This window comes from Vanacampus margaritifer, chromosome 7 (assembly GCF_051991255.1).
Source record: "Vanacampus margaritifer isolate UIUO_Vmar chromosome 7, RoL_Vmar_1.0, whole genome shotgun sequence".
NCBI classification, from domain to species: Eukaryota; Metazoa; Chordata; class Actinopteri; order Syngnathiformes; family Syngnathidae; genus Vanacampus; species Vanacampus margaritifer.
In genome coordinates, this window is record NC_135438.1 from 18,170,467 (window position 1) to 18,184,407 (window position 13,941).

Sequence of the window (13,941 nt, forward strand, 5' to 3'; positions counted from 1 at the left end):
TAGTACTTGTGTAAATAAAGTATCTAATGAAAAATATACACAGTCATTAAAATTTCATACACTGTATACACTTATTAACATTACATCATCTTACAGTATCCCCATTTGATGGTATCCCTTATTATCATCTGGTCGGATCTGTGCAAGTGCATGTTTTTAATGCTTTTTTTTTTTTTTACTGTTTTAGCCTCTCTGCAGTTTAAAGTTGCCTTCTTTTTCAGAAAACAAACAAACAACATTTTAAATATAAAATATATCCCCCAATTATTTAAACGCAAATAATTTACATTTAATTTTGACATCATATGCACTGTGAAGGCCGGTCAGAGTGGTGACTACTGTATTTACATAATTCGTCAAAAGTTACAGTCTCAACATCACGATACAAGAAACGGGTTCAATCTGTCTAGTGCGACTGGCCGTTTCTCAGGCAAGTTCATCAATCATTGCAACGCAAAAAGAGAAATTAATGGAGGGTGTTACTATTACCTGGAAGCGGTGGAAGTCTACAGGCTTGAAGTCATTAGGCGAACATCCGCACCAGTCAACGATGTGCTTGTACTGGCATTTACAGCCTAATTTACGATTCCAGTTGGTGATGCGCAGGTTGTTATCCACCATGCTCTCACAGTAGGCACTGTTCTCCAGCACAGTGTGGAAGAATGACTGGAAAACAAACACATAGACATGTGACAGAAGGAGAAAGGGAGACAGCAGACAGTGAGAACAAATTAACATTTTATTTGTCATGCCTTTCAATTCTCACTGGCAAAAGAGTAGCAGCAGAACGTGTACAATCACAGAAATGACTAAAATGCAATTTGAGTTGAATATAGTCACAAAGCGATTTCAAGTTATTTTTGGCTGCCAACTGCAACGACAAGTAACCTGTAGTGCTTTTGTCTAAGACCAATGCTTTTTGAGTACAAAGTTTTGCTTACCTGTCAGTCAGTTAAGAAAAATGAAAATGTGTTGCCTGAAGGTTACCTCGGCAGGCAGCAGAGTGTAGGCGTAGAAGCGCTTCATGTTGGTGACCAGATCGTCCTTGGAGTTGATGACATATTCCACAAACATGCGGTTCAGAAGGAACCAGTCGGATCCTCCATCCACAGAGATGCCCTCTGGGATTTTACGGTCTCCCAGCCTCCACATGTGGGTGTCACACTCGTAGAAGAGACGATCCAGGCCTTGTTTACGGATAAACCTGGCGAAAACAAAAGATGACTAAATGGCTGACTCATGTAGTCAAAAGCTTGCATGTGCTATCGTGCTGAACATCACATTTTAATGACTCAAACAAGACAAAAGCAAATCAATTGGAGGTCATCTTTTGGCAAATTAATAATAGTGTTTCCTAATATATTTATCTACTGATGTTTGCGTAGCTGTTGATGTCATTAATAGTTGCCTAAACATCCACACAAATGTGAATGTGTAAAATAAATAATTCAGTTAAAAAATAATATCAATTAAAAAAATGCTAAAAAGTAAATTGTTCATGTACGGAAGCGTATTGCATTCACAATTTTGGGGGGAGGTTTGTTTTTTTTTTTAAGTTTTTTTTTTAATTTTCAGTTTTTCTGAATATTTTTTTCTGTTTTACAGATTTTTTTTTCTGTCAAAAAATATTCTGAAAAACAGGCTGAAAAAAAATATTCAGAGAAACAGGAGGACAAATTACTTAGGAAAATAGGGGGGAGGGGAAAAACAGGGAAAAAAAAAAAAAACCTGAAAAAAATTACTTGAACCCCCCCCCCCCCCCCCCCCAAAAAAAAATCAGAAAAACAGCTGGTGTTCTGTTTTTCGGAGTAATTATTTATTTATTTTTTTACATCTGAACTCCAAGTGACTTGTTGCAGACTCGCTAATAGCGGAAGCGGACACTTTCCCACATACCTCCATATGCAATAAGATGGTCATGTTTACTTACTGGCTCTTAATAAAGGAATACATGTGCATACTGTATTGTGGTTTGTTCTCTAATCTCTGAGAGAAAACCCCTTTAAAACAGATTTTTTTTTTCAGAAAAACAGAAAAATAATTATTTTATAAAATGGAAAAATTACTCAGAAAAACGGAAAAATTACTCAGAAAAACAGAAAAAAATATCTGAAAAACAGGAAAATATATATTTAGGGTTAGGGTTAAATATTCAATAAAACAGAAAAAAATACTCAAAAAAACATAGCTCGCCCCAAAAATTTGTCAGAAAAACAGGACTTTTTTTTTTAAGTGAATGCAACATGCTTCCGTATTCATGTTATATAAGTTACATCATATTTTACAACAGCAGATATATCTTTTTACTCACTTCTACAATATGTAATTTCAATCATATTGACTGTGCCATCAAGTTTTGTAGGATGTCATTCAAATGGAACATGAGCTTCTGCAAGGAGAGTCTTGACACATGCCGCATGCGAGTTGTACTCCAAAAATTAAAGTTTTTTTTTCTTCCTATTAGGTTGCCAACATTTGTCCAATAGCCCTTACTTCCTCCCTGTCAGGTTGTTTACTTTTGTCAATCTATAATAGCCCTTTTTTTTTTTTTATGTACAGTAAGTTTTACTTTAAAATTGTAGGGGAAGCCTTGTCACTAAATAGATGAATAAAATCCTTATTGTTTCCATAAGTGACAGGCTATGTTGTTGATTTGTCACATTACGCTTTCATCAGTTACACATACATAATTGATGGTTTTACTATTGAACATATCAAGTGTTAGCAATGGGGAGTCAAATTCAGGTCAACCAACTCTTAAGAATTAGTTGGTTTCCTGGGGAGCAGAAGATGCGTATATCAGCTATCCAAATATACTGTACAATATATAGAGTATACTAGGAATGGCACGATTATGATTTTTGGTGGGCGGTCGCCGATCAGCCCAAAAAAAAAAAAAGAAGAAAAAGGTCACATCACTGATGTGAGCACAAGATGGAGCAATATGCATGGTAGAATGAAGTGAAGTGAGATGGCTAATGATGTGGTATAGTAGCCCTATACTGACATGGGACTTTTGCATATAGAAGGCAGGGAGAGCGTCGTGAGGAACTCCCATTAAGTGACAGTTGCACATGATTGTATATCTTTATTTGTTTTCACTAAGATAATGACAACACTTTAAAATAAGTGTAAGGGAGGAAAACTAAATCAATAACTAGACCGATTCTCAAACTTATATGATTAAACTTCAGTCATTTGAGGTACTCTATTTTCGGGTTTGTACCAGAAAGTTAAGTGGTATCGCACACAGGTATCGCAAAAGGAGCAGAGTGGCATCTCCATGAAGCAAAAGGAAGTTAATACTATACAGCAGTTACATATTATAGGTAGCATCAAAATCTATAAATGGTAGTCAAATTCATTTTTGTGGTGGCCACGGGTAAATTTATACGTTTGAAACACTGCAATGACGTCGTTGATCAGATTGGCAAATTAAGACATTACAGCACAAAAAGTGCATAAAATATAAAATGCCAGCCGATCCGATATAGCCGATCATATCGGTGAAAAACTTAACTGTATATACACACTTTAATTTAGTATCAAGATTAATGTTGCTTTTATTGCATTTCTTTTACAAACACAGCAATGCTGAGAGAAAAATCAAATGATGCAATGTGGCTCCAAATGCACAGCGCTCGTGTTGAGTCAAGCTGAGTCATGCACGCATGTGTTTTGGGGTATTTTTGAGTACAGTGTGACGCCAGTACAGAGAGCAGCGGGTGGCGGCAACAAAGACGGAGACCTCACTGGGTCACCACAATAACAATGCTAATCCGTAATTCACCGAATGGCAATGGAAGATGAATGGGAAGCGGCAACCAGTGCTTCAGAATTGACCTCGGGCGAGTCAGACTCACCTGGCGTTGTCTCTGCCATGAGACTTGATGAAGTTCATGTCTCTGTATTTGGACAAGAAGGCCACCAGCTGGTTGTTTGTCCTAAAAACAGAAGAAAGAGGCTCATTGAATCAATGCAATCAATACCGACACTGTAAGAAAAAATGAGTACTGGTAATATTTACATGAAACAATCTAGTAAAAAAATTTCACTCAGAAATTCCGAGTAAATTTTACAAGCAGAGTTTTGAGTACATTTTACCAGTTTATATATATTAAAAACACGTAAGCGTTGAGGAACAAACTCATGACCTTAAGCTTCAACTATACTGTACTACATTGCTGGTGTGTCCAAAATCAGACCAAAAACGTCTTAGCGGTACAAGAATTCCGCCTGACACCATCAATATACTAACACACAGCAGGAGCGGCAAGGCTCAGGTGGTAGAGTGGCTGTCTTCCAACCTGAAGTTTAGGGTTCATTCCTCAACCCTTGAGTAGCTTTTATTTTTATAATTTCTAAATAAACTGGTAAAACGTACTCAAAACTGTCTTTTTAAAATGTACTTAGAATTTCTGAGTGAAAAAAAACTAGATATTTCCAAGTAAGTGTTACTCCTTTTTTTTTTTTTTACAGTGTTGGTGATGTAAAGCAAACATTTAAAGTGTTATAAATGCTAAAATGGATGAAAAGTTGTCCTTCACTGTGAGCAGGTTCTGCTTTGAGTATCATTCAATTGGAAAAGTGTAAAACAGCAATCAAAATGTGAAGGTCTACTTAAATGGCCCTGTGAATCAAAATAAGTGAGACATTTCAATTAATACTGAAGGCTGTTTTCAAACTATTGACTGATTGTTGCTGTAATGCCCCATTTTCTTTTTACCTGAAAATGTAAGAATTTATTTTGCAACATGCCTGATGCACGTAGTTTAGCACATTCAACACATCTTTTATGAAGAAAAAGACCAAACGCAACAGTTGAAGGCAGATTTAATGACCTTAGCTGCTCTGGTTGTTTTTCCCGGCGGACTACTTGGGATCATAGCAAAGATTGTGTCGCCGTTATTTTGATGAAAGACTCCATGCTGGTTTTACATTGTAGGGCAGCCTGCTCTCATACACAGGCCAGACAGGCTAAAAGCTTTGCTCTGCTGGTTGTATGCCCCAGTCGCTTGGTCTGCTTCGGAGCCTTTCATGACGCTTTGCCTGGCCTTTCGGAAAGAGCAGCAAGGCTGTGGTTAAAAGCGCACGGATCAGTGGGGGGAGGGACAAGCGCATATTAATGTCATTTTCTCTTGAAGGAGCAATTTCACAGCCTGGGGGGCTTATCTTAGGAGGTCCTGTGCCATAAAGTCGAACTGATGATATGCTGTGCAGACGCACACGGTCTTCTGTCGCCACGCTGTCCTCCCACCCACACATGCATGCTGTGTGACGGCTAGTTCGCACATTGCCAATACAGTATACATGCACACAGGCACAACGATGCTCCAAGGCACACTCACACATACGCGCGCACACGCAGCAAGTGTCACACTCCAACTTTGCCACCTGAGCGGTCACCCCGGGTCCATTGGGTCGGGTTTGCTTACTGTCAGCTCCGTGGTTGCGCTCAGTATTCACACGCACACGCTAATACGCACACACACACACACAATACTCTGCTTTCACTTCCCAGCAAGCACGCTGACATTTTTTCCCAATGTCATAGTCAATTAAACTTGATTCACCACTGATTCACTTCCATGGTCTTGTTAAAATCATAATGTGCCCTTTTTATACGTAGGACTTTTGTTATATGATCCCAGGGTGGAATAGCGCAATGTCACAGTTGAGGGGTTATTGCTAGACACTCAAACGCATTTGACAAGGATTACATTTATCATCTCTGACAGAAGAAATAGATGAAAAATCAATGATAAAGGTGCATTGTGCAGTTTAAAAAGGTAACATTAAAGCTTTTTCTACATCAAAGAATGCTCCACCAATGCCCAGATGAGTACGAAGAGCCCTGACTGTTTTACTCTGACTGCACCTATCATCTTTTATCTTCCCTTTATAGTAGAGTGTGCGGACCCTCACACTCCACAGTTTCTTTGGGGAGGGGCGGAGTTTTTCTTACCTAATTTGAAGTCATGTCTTTGTTTGTCAATTGCGGGTGTCGCTTTAAGATCGTGCAAGTACTCGCTCGCGCACCATGAACGAGCCTGACACAGATGGTGCAGTTACGCTTTGGGCCAGAGGTGGCAGTCGCAAGTAAAAAAAAAGTGACAAACTGCACAAAGATCCTTTAATTTGTACAATGTTATTACTTTTGTTTCATATTTATAAAATAAATCATTTGTTTTTACAGCTGAAGATGACACCTTCATATGCAAACAAACAACTAGCAATAATATTTGGATGCGAGACACAAACAAAAAGGCGAGTTTTGTGTGTGCATGGTAAAAGAAAAACAGTAGGTAGGAATTTTAGCTCACTGGTAGTGCTCTGTGCTCGTAAACCGGAAACCTAGTCGTAGCATGGGTTTGATTCCACCCCGCAATTAAAAATGTTCATCACGAGAGCAAGAAAGGTTGGGCTTAGAAAATCATCATTATTCATTTGTCAAGACTAATAAGAGAGTTATGTTTTTTATTTTTATTTTGTAGGGATGCATTAAAATACTTTCAGTTGACATGGCACCTTTGTGTAAACTGTGTCTTTCACAAGGCGGTGCTGAGTGTCCTTTTTTGCTAATCAAAATATGCTCACTGTAGACAAAATTAAAGACAAGGATCCTGCAGTTAATTGTCTCACGAAGCTCAATCATTTTAAACACTGCTTTAAAGTAAATGAAAGGGGCTTAAAAGGGGAAAAAAGTAAGCACAAGGAGACTTGTGTAGATAAAAGGTGGGAAAGAGGGCCATACACTTTGGCAAAGCATGCGTCTAACTCATCCTTTGGCCTCTCTGGATACGCACGCACACACGCACACACATTCACACACAGCCCCACCATTGGTGTGAGTGGCTCTGCGTTTGCCTTTGAGAGGCAGCCATGCGGCAGACAGACAGACATTATCAGGGAATTAGAGGGGAAATAATGCTTGTCTCCCGTCTCCCCGATAACAACAGCAGTAGTCAGGACAGGGCAGTGCAAGAGAGACCACCCTCATCCCCTCCACCCGTTTGGATGTTTGCCAATATTGTATGGTCACAATGGAAAGACTGGCAACCAGTGTTCCCAAACTAAGAGTTAAACGGAAACCGGACTTTGCACGTGGGATGCAAGTTGAATAAAAATTTCAGTTTTTAGTGTTTGAGATAAAAAACTGTTTGTTTAATGTAAATCACACAGACTATTTCCTAAAATGAACAAAAATGGCATATGCTTAATAACAACATTTACCAAATTCAGAAGAAGAGGGTGCATCTTTTAACAGCCTTGTCATTTATTTTAGTCTAGTCACTTCTTTTCCAGATACATGTAAAAATTCAGCAATTTGTGTGTGGCCATTTGAATACATGCACACATTGTCAGGCTGTTTATTTACTTTCATATATTCGCAACAAACCTCACAGCAACAACCAACACGCACACACACATTGAGCTACCGATGCATAATATTCACCACCTTATAAAACCTCCCCAGACCAAAAGGACCACATTTGCCAGTCGACATGGTCAAATCCAGGCTGCTACAAAAACACTTGCTCTGCAATGATACAAGACTAAAATTGGCATATTTCAGAATTGCACGGATCCAAAACATCCATTTCCTCACACTTGATCTGGCCCCTCTCCCTTCTCGCTGTCATTTCTGTATCTCAATTCCCTCTTCTGCTCCATCAATCATTTCATTTCCCAACAGATGGGTCTTAAAATCTCCACTGTCAGCTATTTTTCCAACTCCATCAGCCTCATGTAAATGAGGATGCAAAATATCAGCAAAACAGTGCCTTGGCACACTCACGACTGCATTTAATCATGGAGTGACAGGATAAATACACAAGCATGCAGCTAGATGCAAGACATGAACTGAGACATGGTGCGGAAACATATTGACAGCTTGTCCGCAGCATTCATCAATACGATGGGAGAGACGAGATTAAACTTGTCTGAACAAATTCAATTTCTTGGCTGCAGTTTGGAAGACATCAGATCCTACGTCCTTTTGTCCATTATAACAACTTGTCTAAATCCAACTGGTGGACATCTGGCTGTGCAGCAGAGATAACTCTCCCCTTATAGAAGCATTTTAATTAGCTGCTGCATGGCTTCTTCAGAAATGCAGCAGAGCCTGAACTCCCACAAGAACAATAAACTCACATAAAGGAAGTTTGCGCCAAAAAAAAGTCTCCCTAAGTTTACTTGGATGACATTGTGTCCAGTTCACTTGAGCTTTGTGGCCTTTAATTACCTGCTACGGCCTCTTTAAAGTAACATGTTCAAACGTGAGATAGGGTTTTTGGACCATGCAGTACACAGCAGGCAGAGAAAGTCAATATGTATTGACCCTGGGCAATTAAACTGTAATCAGGTCACCATGCAACCACTTGAATGGAGGACAAGCAAGGAAACAAAGACTTGGAAAATAAGGTGTGAGGGGAAAGTGTTGGCAAAGCAGACGTTTTACTTCATTGATCTGTTTGGTTTGGAGTGAGAGACTCTTTATTCAAAACTCACGGTTAACCACAAGAGCCCAGACCCGAGCATATCGGCTTTCCGGTCATGTATTGTCAAGCATTCCTTTATCACATGCACATATAATTTCATCGTCTCTTTTTTTGACCTAATTGCCCCACCCCAAGTTTCCAGATGATATTGTGCTCTCCTCCTTTACCTGATGGGGTAGTCAGCAGCACTGAGGTTGATGAAGAAATCCCAGTTCCAGTCCCTCATGGACAACAGGTCGGCCATACTTCGAAGATACATGGTCAGGAGGCTGGCACCTCCCCAGATGGTGGCCATGCGCCACGGTGTCACCCTCACGTTGGAGTATTGAGCAGCCAAGGCCTCCACCTGCCGATGGAGGTAGTTGGAGCGCTGCAACAAAGGAGAAATATTTCAACAAGCAGTCTTAGCAGCCACTCAGTAAAAAGTTGATGGACTATGAACATGTTTGCATACATGCGGATAATTAGTTAAATAACAATATTCATAGTCTTTGCACGTTCTTAGCAAATACATTCAAATGGTACAAACATGATAGACGCTGACAAAATTATTGATGTCCAACTTTTTTTTGGGTGGGGGCGGGTCTAAATTTATGATTGGTTTTCAATGGGTTTTTTTTGGTCTTAAATTAGTCCTGGTTTTCAGCCATCCACTTGTTTTTCAAACAAAAACAAAGTGCCTAACTCAAAATCTGAATCAATGTGCATTCAGCCCCCAAATAATTGTAAATTGTGTATAAAGTTTTCAAAACGGCAAGGCGTATTCCATAATTCAGGCCTTTATTAACACAATATTTATAGCAATGACTCTCCAGGGCTACTCTGCAACATCTGTGTAATACATCCTTTCAAATGTCAGACTTTGAAAATAAAAGCATGCATTATAATAACAAAGTTTTCCCACATTTTATTGGACTACATGGTGGATTATTTTGCAGTTACACTCATTAAACAAGTACAGAATAGTGTGCGTTTGACTCCTAAGGGCCAAAATACAGTGCAGTGAAACTGTTACTAGACTGGTGTGTTTTTATTTTGAAGACCAAACTTTTTGCCAGAATGTTATGTCAATGTTTCCCCAACCTGTTCTAATTGTTGCCGAGCCTACCGAGTGGCTTGTTATCATTTGAGTTTGAATGTGTCTTGCCGTATGTTGAATCCTTCTTACACACTATGACACAATATTCTGGGTTCCAGCAATTTGATAAAGAATACAAGACACATGACAGAATTCAAGAAATAACTCAAGAAAATGTCTCCTTTCTCTCTCTTCGGTGCTTCATACGCAAATAAAGAGCCTTCAGTAAAGGTAAAAGTAAAGCTAAATGTTTATTTATCCACTTCATTAGTTATTTATAAAACAAATCATTATCCTTTTAAAATATTGGCCAAAGTCATCTTTTCTATATTATTTATATTTGAATATTTTTTGACCGAAACATCTCTTCAGGATGCTGGCCACTTCTGCTAAAAACATCTTTCAGATCAGAACAGTCTTTTCTACCGCTGACATCAAATAATAAATATAATATAATCAGCATTTGTTACAGGTTTTGTGTTTTCTGAGAAAAATGAAAAAAATGTGACAACTTGCCCATGTGACAACACGCCCTACGTTACCCTACATTGTTTTTCTTTTGTTTTTTTATTGCTTTGGCAACAGTAATTTGACAATGACTTAGGCAATTATGCTATTAGGCTAATAATGATATGACAGAATGCAGTAAAGATTGCCCAGAAGCTAATGGCATATCACATAATTACATCATTAGTGCATAGCCATTGCAGCATCTACAGCTGAAGATAATTACACACAAAAATAATAATAATAATAATTGAGTGGAAGACAGCAGTGGCAGCAGAGTACTTTAATTGCTCTTATGTTATGCCGAACTCACCTGATCCACGTGTATGTAATAGTAGTGAGACGGATGGTAGATGGTTTTGAGGAGACGCTGAAACTGACGAGAGGCGCGTCCATGCACCACCAGGACAAATGCGATCCGCACTGGATTGGATTGGAAGCTCTCTGCCGAGTCCTCATCCCACTGGACATTAGCATTGGCTTTCCCTATACCAGCAAGAAAGACAAGTGTTTATATTCATAGACCTTGCAAAATATAATATATGCCTTTGGACCAAAGAAGTTAGGTTTCCAGCTATGTGTTCTACTATTATAGTAATAAGGAATACTTTGGATGGATGCAGTAATTTCTTCATGAAATCAAAGCTGCCAACCAATAGAAATTTACTTTCATAACAACTTGTTTGAATTTCCAAGTTATTACATTTTGTCAAAGAACATTACCACAGGACATTTATTGCACTATATTATTTAATAGGATAAAAATAATTATGCGTACTGTACAGCAGGAGCAGTCGCACAGAATAATAATTACTAACCACAATCGTTAATAAATTATGGTTTCAATCTTTGTTATTGTAATGTATTTATTGCATCAACCTTGTAATGTTGCAGCCTGAATAAAAGTAGGCCTCTATGAGATTTCAGCATGCCATCGTCAAATACATCTTCATCTATGGATGACTGAGCCTTTACTCATTCTGTTTTCAACTGTAGTAAATAATAAAAAGTTTATCAAATCAGATTCATCAGATATAGCTCAAAAGCCCAAAATTAAACTCAGTACTCTATTTTGCAAACGACCAAATACCGTTGTTGATAGAAGGGGTTAGGTAGTTTAAACACAAACAAAATGTTGGTTTCCAATTAGCGCAAAGCATTTCTTGTACAAGATTTCTATTTCCTGCATCCACTATTGCTGGTGAAATGATGGCAATGTCCACTTTGTGGGACTAATAAAGGTTATCTTATCTTCTGTCATATTATAAATATTTATTCTATTAATATTATTTTAACCTCATGGGATCATCCTTTACCTATGTGTTGAAATACTAATAAATTTTCTGTCCTCTGGAGCTGTGTAGCATTATTTAAAAAAAAAAAACATTTTCTCTCCAGAGGCTTACTAATTTGCCTGTTATTTTGGAGTTCAAAGTTGTTTGCTCTAATCTCCACTATAACACATTTTCAGACAGACCTACTGTATGTGACAAATATACCGTATCGTATCACCAAAACACTGTTTCATGTCTACATGTCTGTCATGTTAGCTTAGCAATTAGCATGGCTTCTCCGTCTTTCTCGAAATCCTTGTTTCGTGATAACGCTACTAGTCAGAAATGTAGCTTATTCGCTGCCATGGAGGCAACGATTAGGGACTTGCGCTGTGTTGACATGCTCACAAAGAGCTGGGGCAATGAAAACTAGCATGCATGAAAGCAGGGAGGTTGGAGACAATGTGGACATGGAGTTTTTTGTTTGTTTTTTCTTATGGAAAATCCGTATTCGATCCATTTGGCAGCTCTGTGAAATAAACAGAAATACTAGCCAAAAAGGTAACTATGGCCCACTTTATGTGGCGGTGTATGTGTTTACAATACCTGTTAATTCACGGTGTGACTGTCACTTGGTGTTACACATCAAGTGAGCCTAAAATAAGAATGTACACAGTGCATTTTGTCCTTATCAGTGTATCAGAAAGAATCTGTTTGTGAGGCCAAATCCAGAAACAATAAACAAAGTGTAAACACAAGCTACAAGTGATTCCTTTTGGCTTATCATAGGACTGCGTCACAATTTCACAATGTGCCCTAGTTTTTCTCAGGTACAACTTGGAAGCTAACATTTATTTCACACAAATGACAAAATAATGGAAGCAAATCTTAGCTCAGCCACGGCTTGTAAAAGTAACTACCAAAAGCATCTGTAGTCTTATTGGAAACCTCACATTACTTCATGCTGTGATTCTTATACCTCCCCTCGCAAACTTGTTGAGGATGTGAGCTGACAATCTTGAAAGTGTATAATGGACAAGGTTTGACTGGTCTGTTATTAAAACAAATGCACACAACCAGCTTATATGACACGTTTGTTTCCAATGTCATGTCTTAAGGAGATTAATGACTATAATTTAGGACTTTGGTTCCCTAGAGCCTGTCAATAATGAAGAAGGAATACAGAAGCTGTTTATCCCCTAGAGGTCATATTTCCCAAAATGTCCAACCCGACTCCGCACAGTGTGTGGCCTTTAGGCCCTGTAATTACTCAGATTTAATAGCCAAGTATCAGAATGGTATAAGAAGCCTTCACTGCCACTATTTAACAGACATTATCTACATTTAAGGAGAGGTGTCCAGCAGGCCGTTGTCCAAAGATGGCTTGGGTTAACAACCTGAGTGATTACAACTATCATTATGTCCTGACACTCCCTGCCACTTGTTTCTTGCACTTCACTCTACTTCACAGATCCCAGGAGGGAAATATTTGTAGTTTGTCTTAGATTGAATGTTAATTACTGGCCATCTAAGAAGGTTCACTGGTTTGCTTTACACATGGATAATTGGGCCAGTTGCTTCACAAAGGATCTTGAATGTGTGCCATCTGAGATAGCTGAACTAATGAGCACTGCTTAGTGCATGAACTTCATTTGTGCTGTCACTTTTGTTAAGCATTTATGATTTCGCCATTGAGTCGATTTGACCTACAACAAAATACAGCAGGAAAATAAAAAAATAATAAATCAATCTTGAGCTGGAGAGTCTTCATCATTCTTCCTGTCGGCATAAATCCTGTAAAGTACAGCTCCCTTATCTGCTTTCACCTTTCCTTTGTCCTCATTTATCTTGCATAACATCAGTTTAAAATGTCCATGCGAGGTAAGAATAAAGTGGGAATAAATCTCCAAATCTATGATCTATGTAAAGTATGTTCGACAGTTTATGAGATCACGTCCACACGGCATTGTGTTTTCACTTGAATTTCTGTTCAATCAGAATGTTTGCTTCAAATGATTGACACACAGACTGACCAATGGCTGCATGAACAGTGATGGAAATGCCAGCCAATGACAGCATAGAGATCTTACAGTCAGAGATGCTCTAAGACCACCTAAGCTAAACAGAAAGCTGAGTTGCAGTGCAGAAGAACCTGTGCCCACTAGGGCAATGAAACCCTCCACAATTTTACAATCTTGGCCAGATGATATTTGGTCTGCTCACAGGAGAAATATTCATTGACTTGGAAAAAGGTCCTACTAATGCTACTGTACAAAGACCCTGCCAAGCCCTGGAGCATCACAACCCAAACATATCGTCATTAGCCAAGTTAGCATATGGTAGACAGACACAGAGATTGACCATGTTCCTCCAGCATTCAATGATGCAAATATCAGATCCAACACAATTACTAATCCAGCCAATGCCTCAAGGACGCTACACTGATCAAATCAAATTGGACAATTTTGTGCTAACAAGGTTAGGACTTGAATTGGGATGGGAATAGAGGAGGGAAGAGGGAGCGATAACACATTGGCAGGCAGCAGGCAGGCAGAAGGACAGTAAGACAGACAAGTGATTT

The 13,941-nt window shown here is 38.8% G+C and overlaps 1 protein-coding gene across 1 annotated transcript in view; it reads right to left on the reverse strand.

The window, feature by feature from the left end:
* The window catches only part of xylt1 (xylosyltransferase I), a 92,526-nt gene that overhangs the window by 31,734 nt on the left and 46,851 nt on the right, over nucleotides 1-13,941 (reverse strand). Inside the window, exons 3-7 of the mRNA XM_077571489.1 lie at nucleotides 10,400-10,572; nucleotides 8,669-8,871; nucleotides 3,864-3,944; nucleotides 988-1,204; nucleotides 490-666 (exon numbers count right to left, since the gene is read on the reverse strand). Coding sequence (XP_077427615.1) covers nucleotides 490-666; nucleotides 988-1,204; nucleotides 3,864-3,944; nucleotides 8,669-8,871; nucleotides 10,400-10,572 — 851 coding nt within the window. The remainder of the gene's footprint in view (nucleotides 1-489; nucleotides 667-987; nucleotides 1,205-3,863; nucleotides 3,945-8,668; nucleotides 8,872-10,399; nucleotides 10,573-13,941) is intronic.